Source organism: Osmerus eperlanus, chromosome 15 (genome assembly GCF_963692335.1).
Source record: "Osmerus eperlanus chromosome 15, fOsmEpe2.1, whole genome shotgun sequence".
Classification (NCBI taxonomy): Eukaryota; Metazoa; Chordata; class Actinopteri; order Osmeriformes; family Osmeridae; genus Osmerus; species Osmerus eperlanus.
Genome location: NC_085032.1, coordinates 3153296 through 3173534, shown reverse-complemented (window position 1 = coordinate 3173534; position 20239 = coordinate 3153296). Strand labels below are relative to the sequence as shown.

At 44.4% G+C, this 20239-nt stretch overlaps 1 protein-coding gene across 1 annotated transcript; it reads left to right on the top strand.

Annotated features, from left to right (window-relative positions):
- Positions 1–210: 210 nt before the first annotated feature.
- LOC134035328 (V-type proton ATPase 116 kDa subunit a 1-like) lies at positions 211–19497 on the top strand. Its single transcript, XM_062480327.1, is given in 11 exon segments — positions 211–230; positions 764–878; positions 880–1092; positions 1168–1276; positions 9534–9575; positions 9749–9882; positions 12205–12323; positions 12403–12607; positions 12741–12861; positions 18964–19077; positions 19320–19497. Coding segments are annotated over 11 exon segments (1308 nt in total). The 3' UTR covers positions 19436–19497.
- The last annotated feature ends 742 nt before the right edge of the window (positions 19498–20239 follow it).

Sequence of the window (20239 nt, the reverse complement as noted above, 5' to 3'; positions counted from 1 at the left end):
CTTTGGTTTGTCGTCTCCCCAACGTGACGTAATGCAATGCATTGTGGGGGAAAGGAGAATCATTGCAAACCCCTGTAAAATAGTACCTACTTTTTCATATTATATTCCGTTTTGTGACACCCAACAACATCAAATACAATGAATAACAATTTAAATGTTTATTATCAACAAGCAAATTGTGCAAATTCGTTGGAAAATTAACTCTGCAACATGGCCTTTAAGGTCCTGGAGTAGCCTAGCCACTCTCCAGACCTTAATCCCATAGCAAATCTGTGGAGGGAGATGAAGGTTTGAGTTGCTAAACGTCAGCCTCGAAACCTTAATGACTTGGAGAAGATCTGCAAAGAGGAGTGGGACAAAATCCCTCCTGAGATGTGTGCAAACCTGGTGGCCAACTACAAGAAACGTCGACCTCTGTGATTGCCAACAAGGGTTTTGCCACCAAGTACTAAGTCAAATACTTATTTCACTCATTAAATGCAAATCAATTTATAACATTTTTGACATGCGTTTTTCTGGATTTATTTTGTTATTCTGTCTCTCACTGTTAAAATAAACCTACCATACAAATTATAGACTGATAATTTCTCTGTGAGTGGGCAAATGTACAAAATCAGCAGGGGATCAAATCATTTTTTCCCTCACTAAATCAAGAGCTGGCAGACCGGTCTGGTTCCGAGGCTAAGAGAACACAACTACTATACACATTCTTGTAGAGAATGGATGATTCTGTATATTTCATGTGAGGGTATGTTCCTGATAGGTTCCATTCCAGCATATATCCTTGCCCTAACTCAATGTATGCACGCAAGGAGATGAGGTCCCATGTCAACACTCGCATTGCGGACCTGGAAGTGGTAGGACATCTGACCCTTGCAGGTTCTGAGTCGTACGGAGGAGTTCAGGTCCAGTGTGTTGACGGGCGCCGCTGCTCAGCTGAGGGAATGGAGCACCAGGGTCAGGAGTATAAAGGCCATTTACTACACCCTCAACCTGTGTGACATCGACATGACACCCAAGCTGATTGTGGCTGAGATCTGGTGTCTTGTGTCAGACCTCAGCTCTGTTCATGCTGCTCTCATCAAGGGCTTGGTAAGTGGACACAGCCTCGGCCTGGGAACCAGCGGACCACGTCAGCTCAGACCTTATAGTTTTCTGTGTGTGTAGGAACAGAGTGGGTCCAGTCTGTGCCCGGTGCTCAACAGGATCCAGACCCAGCAGACTCCTCCCACCTTCAACCGAAACAACTGCTTTACATCTGCCTTCCAGAGTGTGGGAGCAACTTTCCTCCTATGTTTTTGTTCCTTTGGATTGCGCTTAGGTCGACGCGCTTTACAAGACTCAGACTCACTCCACAGATTCCTTTTCTTTGCTGTATTTATTTACCTTCAGTCTTCACAATCAGATACGTTTCCACAATTCACGAATTAACGACAGCAGAGCAAAGTAAAGATATAACAAAAAAAACAACTACCGACACACGTATCTGTTCTGAGCGGGTCTTGAAACAGCGGTCAAAAAACCGTATGACTACCAAACCAAAGGCCACTAACTGGAATGACAGCCCGTCGTTTTATACCCCAGCTGATGCAATTACCGCATTGCTCAGCTGACTGACAAAATGCCATGCCTCAAAATCGACTAACGCGCGCAATTCATAACAATTTTGTAAAGGCAAAAGTTTAACACTGAAATCATAATAAAGATAATTTTGGCTCCAACATTCCGGCCCCTAATAGTACATCACATGACTATTACAACAAACACAACAAACAGAGCCAATACACATGAAACAATAAAGCATACAACTTATCAGGGTCCTCTTCTTCTTGTCCCTCCTTTTTGCCTTGCATGTGAGCATACAGTCCATAGTGTGTGTGTGTGTGTGTAGTGAAAAGGAAAGGGAAAGGGGGGGTTATAGTCTGTTTTGGGCCTCAACCAGCAGGACCAACTTAGCGATGGGTCTGCGGAGTGTGATACTTTTTGTCCGCACTTGCACCTGCCGTACGAAACCCTTTGAAATCTGGCAAGACTTGAGTGATTTGCCCCATGATCCACGAGCCTCTTGGAGCAGTGTCGTTGATGAGGACAACGTCTCCTGTGGCGAAATTTCTCCTTTTCTTGGCCAATTTTTGTCGTTCTTGGAGTTCGGGTAAGTACTCTTTTGTCCACCGCTTCCAAAATAAGTCGGTAAGTATTGCACCTGGCACCATCTTCTTCTTCCGTAACAGTCACTTGGATTGAACACGCCAGGCGGTAGGTAAGGCTTGGATTTCAGCAGCAACAGATGGTTAGGTGTAAGTGGCTCCAAGTCCCCAGCGTCGTTCGAAACCGTAGTGGTTGGGCCTGTCATTTACGATGGCCTCCACTTCACAGAAAAGCGTGGTGAGTCCATCTTCATCCAGCACTTGTTGGTGTACCAGGGCGCTCAGAATGCGACGGACAGTCCATATTTGTCTTTCCCAGATTCCTCCATGGTGTGATCCTGTTGGTGGGTTAAATATCCAGCGTATTTCCTTGTTCAGAAGATCGTTGTGAATTTGAGTGTGGTTTAAACTTTGTATGGCTTCCTTTAATTCACGCTCGGCTCTAACCAGGTTGGTTCCGTTGTCGGATCTCATGACCTTGACGGTGCCTCTTCTTGCAATGAACCTTCTAATAGCGTTAACGCAGGAGTCAGTGTTGAGACTGTGTGCGAGTTCCAGGTGAACTGCTCTGATGTTTAACCCTCGTGCTGCCTTCGGGTCACATGACCCAAAGGTTCATAACGAACCATCGTTGTGTTTACCCAATTTTACCCAATACAAAAACAAATACAAATAATTTTCTTTTAACCTTCGCAATGTGGGGGGTCTGAGACAGCCCAACGGTTAAAAGAAAATGCTTCACTTTGTTTTTGTATGCGGTAAAGTTGTCGCAATAAGACGGTGGGTCACAATGACTGATGGGTCAGAACGAACCGAAGATAACACAAGGGTTAAACAGGTAAAGATCACACCATATCGCTTAACTGTGGTTCTTTTCTGTTTCATCTGGAATGGGCCAAAGAAGTCCACACCCACATTTGTGAATGGTGGATCGTCAGGGATGACCCTTTCTTCTGGCAAGTCTGCCATGAATTGTTCACCTTTCAGTCCACTGAGTCTCTTGCAGGTCACACACTTGGATATGACCTTTCTGATGAGTGTAGTTCCTTCCACTGTGCCCTACGTTCTCGTGAACATGCCTCATAAGGAGTAAGGTCACATGATGGTTCGTGGGTAAGATGACTGGGTGTTTAGCCTCAGATGGCATAGCAGATTTCGACAACCTACCGCCGACTCTTATCAAGTTGTTCTGAAGAACAGGGGAGAGCTTGTAAAGATGGCTGCTCTTTTTTATTGAAAGTCCTTTTTTCAGTGCAGTCATCTCCTCCATAAACGACACAGACTGACAAGAGTGAATGATTGCTGCTTCCGCTTCCTGCAGGTCTTTAACCGAGAGAGGTCCTTTGTTATTTCTGGTCTCCTTGTTAGTCAGACCTGCATTTGTGCAAGCTTTCAGCAAGGCTTTGACACGTAGGATCCATGCAACAGCTCTTTTGAGGCGATGCCACTGTGAGTGATACGTGAATAACCTGTTGACTGTGTCAATGCAGTCTTCCTTGGTGGCAACACTTACTGCAAGTACTTTCATGTCAGGGTTGCTGGCTGTGAGGCGCAAATCCGGAGTTTTGGGCCATTGAGACTCAGGGAGACAGAGGAACTCTGGCCCTGACAACCAGACTTCATCTCTCAGGAAGCGACTTGTGGAGAGGCCTCTTGATACACAATCGGCTGGATTCATGTAACCATTTACGTACCTCCACTGGGAAGCCTCCGAAGCGGATCGAATAACTGTGACCCTGTTGGTAACAAAGGTTGTGAATCTTTATGTTTCATTGTTTATGTATTTTAGGACTGATGTGCTGTCAGTCCAAAACACAGATGGTTCAAGTGGGAGTTCGATCTCTTCCTGCATCATCAGAATCAGAATGGGATTTATTCGCCATGAAAGTTTGCACAGACAAGGAATTTGCTTTGGCAGGAAGGTGCATACAGTAAACATATAGGGACCTAAAATTTAAATATGTGGACTATCTATACTAAGGGTACATAAACTAGCAGTATTAAGTGGGATTAGAATTAAATTAAATATACAATAAAATATAAGTTGCCGTAAATTACAATATAAAAATACAAAAATACAAATATTACAAAAAATACAAATGTACAAGATACAATTTTGTAATGCAGTGCAAAAAGCAGTGTGTTTTAAGCAGGAAGTCATTAGAGTCAGTGTGGTCCCTTGGCCTTGTTGAAGAGGCCAACAGCGGAAGGGAAGTAACTGTTTTTGTGGTGTGAGGTATTGGTCCTGATGGACCGCAGCCTTCTGCCGGAGGGGAGTGACTGAAACAGGGAGTGTCCAGGGTGGGAGGAGTCGGCCACAATCTTCTTCGCTCGCCTCAGGGTCCTCGAGGTGTGCAGGTCCTCGAGGGTAGGCAGATTGCAGCCAATCACCTTCTCAGCAGTGCGGATGATACGCTGCAGCCTGCTCTTGTCCTTGGCAGTGGCAGCAGCGTACCAGACGGTGATGGAGGAGGTGAGGATGGACTCAATGATGGCTGAGTAGAAGTGCACCATCATTGTCTTTGGCAGGTTGAACTTCTTCAGCTGCCGAAGGAAGTACATCCTCTGTTGTGCTTTCTTGATGAGGGAGCTGATGTTCAGTTCCCACTTGAGGTCCTGGGAGAGGATAGTGCCCAGGAAGCGGAAGGACTCCACAGTGTTGACTGGGGAGTCACACAGGGTGATGGGGGTGAGTGGGGCTGTGTTCTTCCTGAAGTCCACAACCATCTCCACTGTCTTAAGAGCATTGAGCTCTAAGTTGTTCTGGCTGCACCAGGTCACCAGGTTGGCCGCTTCCCACCTATAATCAGACTCGTCTCCACCAGAGATGAGCCCAATAAGGGTGGTGTCTTCAGGAGTTTGACGGACGGATGACTAGAGGTGCAGCTGTTGGTGTACAGGGAGAATAGCAGAGGAGAAAGGACGCAGCCCTGAGGTGATCCGGTGCTGATGGACCAGGAGTCAGAGACTTGTGTTCCCAGCTTAACGCACTGCTTCCTGTCAGACAGGAAGTCTGTGATCCACCTGCAGGTGGAATCAGGCATGTTCAGCTGGGAGAGCTTGTCCTGAAGCAGGGCGGGGATGATGGTATTGAAGGCAGAGCTGAAGTCCACAAACAGGATCCTGGCATAGGATGCTGGGGAGTCCAGGTGCTGTAGGGTGAAGTGGAGGGCCATGTTAACTGCATCGTCCACAGACCTGTTGGCTCTGTAGGCAAACTGCAGGGGGTCCAGTAGAGGGTCAGTGATGGATTTAAGGTGTGCCAGCACCAGGCGCTCGAAAGACTTCATTACCACAGAGGTCAGGGCGACGGGTCTGTAGTCATTATGTCCTGTTGGCCTTGGCTTTTTGGGCACAGGGATGATGGTGGAGGACTTGAGACAGGCTGGCACATGGCATGTCTCAAGGGAGGTGTTAAAGATGTAGGTAAACACCGGAGACAGCTGGTCAGCGCAGTGCTTGAGGGTGGCTGGAGAGACAGAGTCCGGCCCAGCTGCTTTGTGGGGATTCTGCCTCTTGAAAAGTCTGTTAACTTCACCCTCCTGAATGGAGAGAGTCGTCACTGTAGAGGGGGGGAGGTGGGAGGCCTCCTGGGTGGGAAGGGGTAGTTCAGGACTGTCCAATTGTCTTTCAAATCTGCAGTAGAACTCATTCAGGTCGTTGGCCAGGCGGGAGTCGTTAGTGGAGTGGGGGGCTCTGGGCTTGTAGTTGGTAATCTGCCTGAGCCCTCTCCAGACAGAAGCAGAGTCGTTTGCAGAGAATTGGTGTTTTAGTCTATCAGAGTACAGTCGTTTAGCCTCCCTCACCGCCTTGCTAAACCTGTTCTTCGACTCCTTGAAACTGTCTTTGTCCCCACTCCTAAACGCGGCCTCTTTCTCTGACCTCAACCTTCTGAGTTTAGCTGTAAACGAGGGTTTGTCGTTGTTGTAGCTTACCCTGGTGCGTGTTGGTATACAGCAGTCCTCACAGAAGCTGATGTATGATGTCACAGCCTCTGTGAGCTCATCCTGAGTATTGGTAGCAGTCGTGAACATGTCCCAGTCAGTGCAGTCCAAGCACGCCCGCAGATCCTCCGTAGCTTCACTGGTCCACTGTTTTGATGTCCTCACAGCAGGCTTACAGCGCTTTAGCTTCTGCCTGTATGCAGGAATCAGGTGGACCATGGCGTGGTCAGAGTGACCCAGTGCTGCTCGGGGGACCGCATGGTATGCTTTGCTGATTGTAGAGTAGCAGTGATCCAAGGTGTTTCCTTCTCTGGTAGGGCATTTGATGAATTGTCTATATTTTGGGAGTTCTTGAGTGAGATTGCCTTTGTTAAAGTCGCCTAGCACAATAACCAAGGAATCCGGATTTTCATGCTCCACACTCAGTATCTGGCTGGCGAGCACACGTTGAGCCTCGTTGACGCTAGCCTGCGGAGGCATGTAGACGCCAACCAGAATGAATGATGCAAACTCTCGTGGCGAGTAAAAAGATCTACAGTTAATAAAAAATGATTCCAGATCCGGAGAACAGTGCTGCAGAATCACTGTCACATCTTCACACCAGCCACTGTTAATGTAAAAACAAATACCACCACCTTTCGTTTTGCCAGAGAGCACAGGGTCACGATCCGCTCTCAGCAGTTTGAAACCTGCTAGCTGTAGCGCAGAGTCTGGGATCAGTTCACTCAGCCATGTCTCCGTAAAGCACAAAACAGAAGATGAATGAAAGTCTCTGTTTTTACACACCAGTAGCTGAAGTTCATCCAGTTTGTTGCTCAGTGAACGCACGTTGGAGAGAAATATCCCCGGTAACACTGTGCGTGCCCCACGCCGACGGAGTCGCACCAGAGCACCGACTCGTTTGCCTCTCCTACGACGCTTCGCTGCTAGGACAAAGCCAAGGGTGGCTTTGACTAAATAAATCCACAGGAGTTGTAGTCCTGATGTTTAGAAGTACTTCTCTTGTTAGAGAACCCCGGAAATCTTGGCAGAACACTGAATTAACAGACAAAACAAGACAGAAAAGAGCGCACCTAACGACCGAGGCAGCCTTCATCGGCGCCATCTTGGATTATTAAATCCGGTCCATCCGTACAGCTACAGTGGCAGCTGTAAGTTCCAGTCTCGGGATGGTCACAGATTTGAGTGGAGCCACTCTGGCCTTACCCATGATGAAAGAACAACAAACCATTTCGGCTTTGTTCTCCATTCACAGGTAGGTGACCGTCCCATAACCACTCTCGCTTGCGTCTCCAAAGTGGTAAAGTTGTGCCGTTACTGGTCGCCCAAAGTTATGCGGCCTGATGCATCTGTTAACCTTGTAGTCCTCTAACAGATGCAAGTCGTACAACCAGCTGGACCATTTTCCGTGGTATTCTTCGGGAATACATCCCATCCAAGTCTCATTCCAGTTAGTGTTTGTAGGATTTGCCTTGCAGGGAGAATGACAGGAGCTAGCATACCCAGTGGGTCGTAAATGATGCTAACAGTAGATAAAATACCTCTCCGGGTAAGTGGCTTGTCCTGTAGATTAAGTTTAAACTGGAAGGAGTCCGTCTCAGTACACCATTGTACACCCAGAGCTCTTTCGATGCTCTTAGGAAGAACTGGTAGTCCAAAGGATTCCCATTAAAAATAGGAATGCTGAGCGGTGGCAATGAAGAGAGTTTCTGTTGTTTCACAAGTGTATCTGTGATCACATTCTGCTTTCCCATGATGTTTATCAAGTTGCTTATGTTATCCTCTCCAGGGCTGAAAGACTGGCTACCCGAAGGACTATGGTGACGTTGAGTCCCTGTACCTTGTGGTGTAAACTGGTTCTCATCAGTGGCGGCATTGGTCATACCATCAGCAGAACGGTTAGCTGCCAAAGACCAGCTACATCCCTTTGAAGCAGCCTTTTTGGCATCTGGTTTGCCACGTTTACTCACTCTGTTCTTTGACATGTGTTTGTCAACGTCCACGTTTGAATTACTGTGTCCTGTTGCCATGGTTGTGCTAGCAAGCAGTGCTTTGCCTTGGGTAAACACACCTCTCATTTCATTGTATGTGCCATTAAATCCACTTTCCAGATATTCATTCATCCCATCTCCTGATGGGGGTAAAACATCATGTGGATCCTCATATCCCTCAACAATCAACAGTTTCGCAGCGTTTGCTGCCATTTCCGTTTCGAGCTGTTCCTTCTTGGCTGTTAGAATAGCTTCCTCCTGTTCCAGAGCTTGTTTCTGTGTCAGCCTGGAAGCTCGTGCCAACAATTCAGCCCTTATACTTTCCAACTGGAGCTTCACAGAGGCAATAGAAGATCGGGAGACTTGTGAGGACCTTTGTGAACCTTGTGAGTTTTTTGGGATGGATGTTGGGGCTTTATCCACCCAACTTGCCACTTCCTCAATGAATTCCTGTAAAGCAGCCGCTTTGGGTACATACCATTCCACTTTATCCTTTTCCATCTCCTCTTTATCTTTAGTGGAAAGAAAAGCTTGAAATGTGTCATTCCAATCATCCACCTCTTTGCATTGTGGAACAAACTCTGATTCCAATTTCATTTCACTAGTACCACGTTGCAAACATTTTCCATTAATTGCCTGATTTCGTTCATCTTTCTGGTTAATGCACCCAGTCTTGCACTCCTTGAAGCTTTCAGTTGCTTGAGCTTTTCCTCAAACACAGAATAGGTATCACTCTCATTTTTTCTTTTTTGAATTTCACTTTATGGTTGTCAAACTTTCATTGACTTGCCGCTAGTGTCCATTGTTTTTTTGTCCGGTGAAAATTGTGTGTTGAGATTACAGAGGCAGAAGCGTGAGCCGTGTTAATGCTCCAGTGATTGCTTGTTTCCAGCAGTGTTAAGCTGCTCAGCGTTTTGTCCACGTAGAAACCCACAGCACAGTCGACCGGTGGTCAACAAACAGCCAGGTTTTTTGACGAATTGTGGGAGCAACTTTCCTCCTACGTTTTTGTTCCCTTTTTTGTCCTTTGGATTGCGCTTAGGTCGACGCACTTTACAAGACTCAGACTCACTCCACAGATTCCTTTTCTTTGCTGTATTTATTTACCTTCAGTCTTCACAATCAGATACGTTTCCACAATTCACGAATTAACGACAGCAGAGCAAAGTAAAGATATAACAAAAAAAAAAACTTCGACTCACGTATCTGTTCTGAGCGGGTCTTGAAACAGCGGTCAAAAAACCGTATGAGTACCAAACCAAAGGCCACAAACTGGAATGACAGCCCGATGTTTTATACCCCAGCTGATGCAATTACCACATTGCTCAGCTGACTGACAAAATGCCATGCCTCAAAATCGACTAACGTGCGCAATTCATAACAATTTTGTAAAGGCAAAAGTTTAACATTGAAATCATAATAAACATAATTTTGGCTCCAACACAGCAACATTGATGCCTATGGGGTGGGCAAATACCAGGAGATAAACCCAGGTCAGCAGTTCACTACGGCACATCACCACTACACTACTACACCATACTCTACCACCATACCCTTCCTAGCCAACCACTAAGCCTTGTAACAGAAATATACTCTCTACTGTGTTTATTCTCATCTTTATCCCTGTAAACATGTATGTTGTATGTTGTACTGTATGCCCCCCCAGCCCCGTACACCACGGTGACATTCCCCTTCCTGTTTGCGGTCATGTTTGGCGACTGTGGTCACGGCGTTGTCATGTCCTCGCTGGCTCTCTGGCTCATCCTGCAGGAGCACAGCTTCAGGAAGCTCCAGAACGAGGTAGGCCCTGGGGAGGAAAGCTAGACCTTCACCAGTGGGGGAAACTTCTAGAACACAATGAACACAAGTCCTACACTGACAAAATATGAATGTTGCTTCTGCTTCTGCTCTTCACTGTCATCCAGACCACCTCTATTATAAGACTTGTATCTAGTGTTGTTTTTTGCGGCCTGTTTTAATTTGAGTTTTAGTCTAGTCTTTTTGTAAAGCTGTCGTTTTCGTTTTTTATTAGTTTTAATCACGTTCATACTCTTTTTAGTCCAGTCAAGTTTCAGTCGACTAAAAGTCTCAGTATTTTAGTCTTATTTTAGTCAGACTTATCCATGACTATTTTCTCCTAGTTTTAGTCAACGAAAACTGATGACATTTTAGTCTAGTTTTAGTCGACGAAAACTGATGACATTTAATCTCGTCAATGAAAATGTTAGGGTTTATTCTGTTTTTAATCAAACCAGAAATAGTCTAAGCAGTAGTCTCGGGAGGTTTTAATTGTTTTAATTTAAGTTTTAGTCTAGTCTTTGTGTCAAGCTGTCATTTTAGTTTTGATTAGTTTTAGTCATGTTCATACTCTATTTAGTCAAGTTTCAGTCGACTAAAAGTCTGAGCAATTTAGTCAGATTTTTCCATGACTATTTCCGTGTAGTTTTAGTCGACGAAAACTGATAACGTTTTGTCTAGTTTAAGTCAATGAAAATTGTATTTTAGTCTCTTTTTAATCAAAATATAAGTAGTCTAAGTCAGTGTTTCCCAACCCTTTTTCAGTCATGGCACTCTTAGAAAAGTTAAAACATTTTGTGGCACCCCCCCCCCCCCAAAATGAAAAGGACTTCACTCTGCATATCCCGAATTCTCCTGATTGAGGAACGTTTTTAACTCTTACCTCAGTTCGTAGAGTCGTGCTAAAACCTCGCCGCGTGATAGCCATTGAACGGACGTATGTAACAACAATCTCTGATGTTCCACTCCCATTTCCTCATATAAAATCGAAAATAGACGGCTCTTCAGTGGGCGTGCCTTTAAATTTACTATATCTACTGCTCTGTCCAGTACATCAGAGTTTCTTCGGGAGCGTCTTTGCTACCAGTGCCTCCCTATGTAAAAAGCACACCATCATTCTGTGTTTGATGTAATGCAAGTTTAGGGAGTGTCACAGTTCAAGCGAGCGCACAGGGCCCGCGAGCGAAATCTTTTGGCCTTTATTTGAGCGCAAAATCATTTTTTGAGCTTTAGGTAAAATAAACATAGCCGTTTTTCAATTGGTAAAACGTTGTCTAGTGAAGATGATGTCTTTTTGTCTCTTATTTTTCAGCCCCTTACGTTTCTTAGCCTGGTTTTCGATCGTTATACAGTATAGTCTCTACTAGCTAGCTTTCAATCTCAGTGTCACAGTCGTGTGTAAGCGAGACAAAGGGGGCAGAGTAAGGGCTGCACAGACTTTCATTTGGAATAGACCAACCGGCCTTGGGGAAAGGGGGGTCGGCCAACCATGTCGCTCAATCTTCTGCCGACATTTTATTAGTCGTTAAAAAAAGTATAAGGCAAGCAGCCCTCCGACTTTTACACGGCACCCCTGCTCTCATCAGACGGCACCCCAGGGTGCTGCGGAACCCCGGTTGGGAAACACTGAAGTAGTAGTCTCGAGAGGCATGTTAATGCCAAAACCATTTGTTTAAATGTATGTATTGGTCTAAAATAAGGTATACAAAGTCATGTTGTTGATGCCAAATTCAGTTCAGTGTCATTGCTATGTGAATGACAAAACTAGCTACAGTATTTGGCCAACAAGGGATGCTTAGTACATGCAGTCAGTCACGTAGGAACTAAGAACCCACTTTACACTCTCTCATACAAACAAATACACGCACTGTACACACACAGTAACACACATTAACCCACTTTACACTCTCTCACAAACAAACACACCCACGCTAGTCACACACGTTTGTCTCAGTCGTTTTCAGCTCCAGTGGCTAACGTTTAAAGCAGACATCTAAAGCTAACCTTAAAATGAGACACATTAACCACAGCCTCATGAGTTGGCTAATAATAATAACGCGACTAAACAAGACTAAATAACTTTATAACATTTTGTCTCGTTTTTATTTTGTAAACCACATTTCGTCTTGTTTTTATTCGTCAACAATATTGCATTATACATTTAATTATAGTCATCGTCACATGACCAGCATTTACGTTGCGTCTTGTCTCATTTTCATCACGTGATAAAGGTTTGTTGACAACGATATTTAGTCATAATTTTTGTTGACGAAAGCAACACTCAAGTGCAAGACTGTTATTCTTAAAGGTATTTGTTAATTTCAGGTCTGGAATGTTGCCACCAACAAACTATCATTCCTCAACCCCTACAAGATGAAGATGTCTGTGATCCTGGGAGTAGTCCACATGCTGTTTGGGGTCTTGCTAAGCTTGCTCAACTGGATGTGAGTATGGACCTTGATGCAGTAGGTCTGACACAGTGAAAACCCTGTCTGGATCTACATGAACGTCCTGTGTTTCCCGATTCTTCCAGAAGCACCAGGACATTATGCTACAGTTTGTCCCTGAGCTGATCTTCATGCTGAGTCTGTTTGGTTACCTCATGTTCCTCATCCTCTACAAGTGGTGCGCCCCCATGCCCTCTGAGTCTGCCCCCAGCATTCTCCTCTTCATCAATATGATGTTATTTGACTACAGCTCCCCAAATGCATTGCTCTTCAAAGATCAGGTACTGGAAAGTGGAATCGATGGGTGCTTTTTTAACGGTTGGCAAGGAATTCAGCAACAATGGTCACTCAACAAATTTCCTGTAAAAATGTGTCCCATTAAAGTTCATGAAAGTGTGTGCGTTTCTCTAACAGAAGCCTCTTCAGATCTTCCTGGTGGTCCTGGCTCTTCTGATGGTTCCATGGCTGCTGCTGCTCAAACCCCTGCTACTGTACAGAGAACACACACTGTCTCAGAGGGTAGAGAACACACACTGTCTCAGAGAACACACTGTCTCAGATAACACACACTGGCTAAGAGGGTTGAGAACACACAATGTCTCAGAGGGTAGAGAATACACACTGTCTCAGAGAACACACTGTCTTAGATAAAACACATTGGATAACACCGTGTCCTAACTGGATGCGAAGGGACGCGAGCGACGTGACTAAAAGCAGGTCGATCTCTGTTGGAATTGTAGAAGAACTTTACTTCTTCCAGAAGGATTATCAAAAATGGAGTGAGACAGAATATCTTTCAAAAAGTCAAGGTGGCTCTTGATGGTTTATTTCAGCACGGCAGTTGTACACAGGTATAGACAAAACGACAAAAGACAAAAAAGGCACTCACATTTCCTTGGACATCTCATTATATAGACAAAAAGGGATCAGACCCCCACCCTGTCTGATACAATGACCTAACCTTCTAGAAGGTTCTTTAACCAGTTCCTATCCACCCCAAAACTGTGTGCGCATCCCCTGGCTCTTAAAGCGTTGATCAACTTTTCTCTCCTCCAAAGCCCCCAGAAAGCCCCCACTCTCATTGTCCTCGTTTCATCTCAACTCCAGTTCACCCCAACTCTCAGTCTCCATCCACGTCATGCTTAACCCGTTCCTACATAGGTCTGTCACGATAACTACTTTTTGTTGTGCAATATATTGCACCAAAATTAATTGCGATAAACGATAGTATTGTAATTTTCTGACCATTGTATGCCACTGATTACATAATGACCCCCCCTCCCCCCCAAGGCGAGTTTTCACGACTGTTTGCAAGTCTATGTCGCTTCACGCAGTGAACCTGCGCATCGTCCGTTAATGTTTACAACGTTAACAGGGCTACTTGGTGGGTGTTATGTTTTAGGTGAGATGTTAGGTTAGTTGCCTCTTTTCGTTTCCACTGTTTTCAAACCAAGTCGACATACTGGCTCGTTCACGTTAATTGGCTCTCATCTCATTCGGCTTAATGACAAAATGTTCCCACACCGGAGCTGAAGATTGCGGCTTTGAAACCAAGTCCATTTTTAATTGTTCTTCCTAACTAGCTGTAGATCACGAAACAGAACACTTTATAACATAGTGGGTTCACGCCTTCTCTTCACCTGACGGTGTCCGCTCTGTGTGTGGAGACGCTAGCCTACGCTTTCGAAACAGAAAGCAGACAAGATGACAGAGGCAGCGGGATCGACTAAAATGTTGGTGACATTCGTTTTTATGTAAAAATGTATATAATCATTATTTTTTATTATAAAAATGATCAGTTGCAATATATCGCAGCACCAAAAATGATTGCTCTCATTTCCATATATCGTGCGATAAGTCAATATATTGACTATCACGACAGGCCTATTCCTACATCCTCCATCTCTCCTGAATCTGGCTTAGGTCAGCAGGACCTGTTACTTGGGATGCGTGACTTCTACTCCTAATGCGTGACTTTGACCCCTTGGGAGTAGATACAGCTACCAGATTCATCCCTTCAGACCCCCTCCTCTTTCGCGACAGGAGTCCATCCTGTTGATTCGTCTAGCAAAACCCCTGTTATGCAAGTTCTTACTTATAACAGGCCACACTTATCAAAACACACACTCTTTCCCCATCCTAAGATTGCCAAAGTCCGCCATCTTAGGCCCCAAAATCTCTGACCCCATGTACACTTCTCCGATTGCCACCTTTCCAATAATCAATTTCCCACCACAGAATGTCCTAACTGGACCTGAGCAATGCGATACTGTGCGACGCAGCACAACGTTTTGGCTGAACTTTTTGTCGGACACCCTGTTTCTATTTATTTTTTGACGCTTGCATTGAAATCTCTGTAAATACATATAGCAAATACACACTGTCTCAGAGAATACACACTGTCTCAGAGAACAAACTGTAGCACAGTCAACAGACAAAGCACGGTATCACACCTTCTCCTCCCCCCGACAAGGAAAGGGTCTTCCCTCTTTGTCCTTATCTCCCAGAGGAGAAGCTTCAAAGCTTCTGGCCCAGCATGGGGTCAGAAACAGAGGCCACATGGCCTCAGTATCAGACAAAGGATTTCTGAGGAAGAACCTTTCTGTTCTGGATTTACAAACATATTCTCAAGGACTACATGGCTCATGGACACTATTTCAATGACAGTAGTTGATGTGTTATAATGTGTACTTTTCTCATTTACTTAGAACGTTGTTTAATTGATGTTTGACTATAACTTCCCTTCAGGTATAGTTAAGTCAGTCAATCTGGATATCAAAATGTTTGTACCACACTAACAAAACCATTTATGAATGTTGTATTGTTATATTCTGAAGTTTAAGTATTCCATGGACAGTTGAAATAACGGAACGCAAAGCTAAGAGCCACTTCACACCTGGGCAGATCTCAGGACGACGCCTAGGTGGGGAGTAACTGACCAATGAAAGAGGTCACCTTCACGGGGACCCCCCCTGTTCTTTGGAGTATAAAACCCCCAAACGTATAATCACCCCCGCTTGTTCGTAGGATTAAACTGAGGTGAACGCGTCACTCTCTAACCTATTCCTCTCAACCTGCACATTCACTGAGCGCCCGGAACTTGACGAGAGATTCCGCTTTCTATTCGTTGGACATAACGAACCATTGACTCCTTTTCTTCAAACCGACAAAAGTAACTGCGATTTGCAATATTTCTTACTTGTGACATATTGGCATGTTGTGATTTAATTGATGATGTTTGATTGTATTTTACAAATGATTTAACTTAACCATCGTTAGGTCAGTTGGCATTGATCGTCCATTGTTACTAGAAAGGCCTACCTTTCCCCCTATACCTCTCTTCCACTCTCTCTCTCCCTCCCCCCTTCACACACGCTCTACACAGCCATTGTGTTGCTCGCTCTCATTAGAATCTAGCCACTGTACTACTCTAGCCAAACTAACCCATAACGTATCTGGTATTTGTTCATTATAATTACATTTTCCTAAATAAATCATTGTGTATAATATTCGCGTATCTCTCACGTTATCTGATCTGCCCTACTTTCATAGAATTCACTACTTAAGATTAGACTGATTATTACGAAGGCTATTATTCAATAAGGTTAAACAAGGTTTCCTCTGTCCCTTTAACAAATAAGAGGTGGTGCCCCCAAGAACTACATACTTTATTATAAATTAAGTATTGCTAATCTTAAACGAGCAAACCCCGCTACAAAACTCTCAGAGAACACACACTGTCTCAGAGAGTAGATAACACACTGTCTCAGAGAACACACACTGTCTCAGAGAGTAGAGAACACACACTGTCTCAGAGAACACACACTGGGCCTCATGTACTAATGCTTTTGCACCCACTTCAGGCGTATTTGTTTCGCAACGTGCGCATAAAAGCATGGCGAGGTATGTACAAACATGCCGCACTGAGGTAAAAGCGCAGACTGCCTGTCGCGGGAACTGAAAATTACAAATTGCGCTTTTCCGTGTCATGCATATGCATTCACGGGAGGGTCAAGGGGAAAGTGGGAGTTTCCCATAAAGAGATGGGATGGGATGCGTAAATTGCGCCTATTTATGTATTCCGTGGTATGTACAAAAACCGCCTGTGAAAGCGCACCTCTATTTTGCGGTGAACATTTTCCGCCTGTTAAAAGCAGGCGTAAACCAGGATGCGCATATGCCTCCTGGTGAAAAGGCAGCAGTAACCTGAGCAAGATGAAGACATAGGCCAAAGGATTTTTGCCACAAGGATCACACTTTTTGAGTTGAGTGAACACAAAATCATTACGCGTTACAGATTAAGAAGCCATGCAATATTACAGTTACTGGAATTTGTAATTTCGGTCCAGATTGCATTTTTTGTGTTGATGTGGAATTCCGGCCTTGTATAATATTTAAATTCGCTGTTACCTCATGAACAAGCACATCAATTTTGTTTTCACTAAATCTTTGTTTTCGCTGTTTTGACTTTGGTGGCTGATCCATGATAGAAAGAGAGAAGGAGGCCCATTCAATTGTGCGTTTAAATGCTCGCAATTTATTTACGGTATAGTGGGTGGAGGACGGCGCTGATTACCCGATGAACTGCAGGTTTTGTAAATACGACGTAAACTGAAGTATCACAGCGTGCGCAATCTGCGGGTTGGCCATAGCGCTAATAACGCTACGTTTGCAAATGTACAGTTAGGTCCATAAATATTTGGACATTGACACAATTTTCATCATTTTGGCTCTGTATACCACCACAATGGATTTGAAATGAAACAATCAAGATGTGCTTTAAGTGCATACTTTCAGCTTTAATTTCAGGGTATTTACATCCAAATCAGGTGAACGGTGTAGGAATTACAACACATTTTATATGTGCCCCCCCCCTTTTTAAGGGACCAAAAATAATTGGACAAACTAACATAATCATACATCTAATTGTCACTTTTAATACTTGGTTGCAAATCCTTTGCAGTCAATGACAGCCTGAAGTCTGGAACCCATAGACATCACCAGACGCTGGGTTTCGTCCCTGGTGATGCTCTGCCAGGCCTCTACTGCAACTGTCTTCAGTTCCTGCTTGTTCTTGGGGCATTTTCCCTTCAGTTTTGTCTTTAGCAAGTGAAATGCATGCTCAATTGGATTTAGGTCAGGTAATTGACTTGGCCATTGCAGAACATTCCACTTCTTTGCCTTAAAAAACTCTTTGGTTGCTTTCGCAGTATGCTTCGGGTCATTGTCCATCTGCACTGTGAAGCGCCGTCCTATGAGTTCTGAAGCATTTGGCTGAATCTGAGCAGATAATATTTCCAGAAACACTTCAGAATTCATCCTACTGCTTTTGTCAGCAGTCACATCATCGATAAATACAAGGGAACCAGTTCCATTGGCAGCCATACATGCCCACGCCATAACACTACCTCCACCATGCTTCACTGATGAGGTGGTATGCTTTGGATCATGAGCAGTTCCTTCCCTTCTCCATACTCTTCTCTTCCCATCATTCTGGTACAAGTTGATCTTGGTCTCATCTGTCCATAGGATGTTGTTCCAGAACTGTACAGGGTCTTTTAGATGTTTTTTGGCAAACTCTAATCTGGTCTTCCTGTTTTTGAGACTGACCAATGGTTTACATCTTGTGGTGAACCCTCTGTATTTACTCTGGTGAAGTCTTCTCTTAATTTTTGACTTTGACACAGATACGCCTACCTCCTGGAGAGTGTTCTTGATCTGGCCAACTGTTGTGAAGGGGTTTTTCTTCACCAGGGAAAGAATTCTTCTGTCATCCACCACAGTTGTTTTCCGTGGTCTTCCGAGTCTTTTGGTGTTGCTGAGCTCACCAGTGCGTTCTTTCTTTTTAAGAATGTACCAAACAGTTGATTTGGCCACACCTAATGTTTTTGCTCTCTCTCTGATAGGTTTGTTTTGATTTTTCAGCCTAACGATGGCTTGCTTCACTGATGGTGACAGCTCTTTGGACTTCATATTGAGAGTTGACAGCAACAGATTCCAAACACAAATACCATACTTGAAATGAACTCTAGACCTTTTATCTGCTCCTTGTCAATGAAATAACGAACTCCCATGAGGGAATAACATACACCTGGCCATGGAACAGCTGAGCAGCCAATTGTCCAATTACTTTTGGTCCCTTAAAAAGGGGGGGGGCCACATATAAAATGTATTGTAATTCCTACACCGTTCACCTGATTTGGATGTAAATACCCTGACATTAAAGCTGAAAGTCTGCACTTAAAGCCCATCTTGATTGTTTCATTTCAAATCCATTGTGGTGGTATACAGAGCCAAAATGATGAAAATTGTGTCAATGTCCAAATATTTATGGACCTAACTGTACGTACATGAGGCCCACTGTATCAGATAACACACTGTCTCAGAGAACACACTGTCTCAGAGAGTAGAGAACACACAACAGCCCCCCTCACCTGAAAAGCTTGCAATGCAGCTGTGTGGTCCCACTGAAGCCCAGGAGAGCCAAGAGGCTGGCGATGCCCTCTTTTCCCACAAACACAGCAGGGAACCCATGGTACCCCCCACTCCTCTCCACACCTCCTCACCTCTTATCAAAGCAATGTTGAAGACAAGTTTGGGCTTTTCTGTAGTGACTGAGTGGGTCCCTGTAGGTGAGTATGGGGGACGTGTTTTTTTTATCAGGCCATCCACACCATAGAGTACTGTTTGGGCTGCATCTCCAACACTGCCTCCTACCTGCGTCTCTGGGCCCTCAGCCTGGCCCATGCTGGTGAGACCTGCTCAGCACATTCACCTATTAATTTATCCATCCACCTATCCTTCCACACACTCAGACTGCACTGGTAACACATCACTCAAACCAAAATCTTAAACTAACACTAAACACTATACCAAAATGACATGGACCCTCTGTAGGTGGAACCCAAACTTAACTCTTTATAATAGCAAACTATGTTACCATGAATCCCAAGAGGAATGCTTCCAACCACCATGACTGTTGTTCTTTTACAGGGTTGAATTCCAGAACAAGTTCTACCTGTGCTCAGGTTTCAAGCTCACTCCACTTTCTTTTGAGCGCCTCCTCAATATACAGTGACTGGCAAATACACACACACAGCTTTGTTTAGCCCCATTTGTTTATCTATTTTCAGAGTGAGAAACATTTAGCTGGTTGTCACAGTATCTTGGTGATGACTTGGGAGATACTATGACCGCTGAAGGTGATCTGATGGAATGCTGAATGTCACACCTGTGATCTGGGGAGTGCTATCACCACTTAGTGTTTCCCTATGGTATAATAGCAGTAAACCTTCTCTTAATATAGAGATAAGAATACATGAAAATTGCCTGTTTGACTGCACTGTATGCCAATTTAGATTCCTGTTGTGGTAGAGATTAGTAATAGCTGCTTAACAAATGCAATAACTGGCGAAGGATTTACATACAGTTTCCACAAGAAGGCAGCACACAACCATCCCTCAGTATGGGTTGTAATAATAGTCCCCACAAAGGAAGAACAAAACAAAAAACAAAAAAACACACTATAACCTCTGTGTATCTTACAATTTGAATCACAATGAAATCCCAAACCAATTACAGACTATCTGTATTTGTTCTCCGTGTGAATGTTTCTCATGTGGAGTTTGTTGATGCAGGGCTGGGTTGAAGGCCAAGGGGAGTCTGCTGGGGAGGGTAATTGGTCTTGCAGGGGCCTATCTGAGATCAGGGGGAGATATCTGGTACTGTAAGTATTTGTTAACGAGTGATGTGAGATTAATCACAGTTAAATATGAACTAAATGTGAATGGTTGTGCGGTCTGACCCCTCCACAAATGACTCACTTCTGCATATATGAAGGACAGCACCTGACAGTGGTCTGTCTGGTTTCCTGGTAACAAGGTCTAGGGACCTGGAGCCGAGGGTACTGGCAA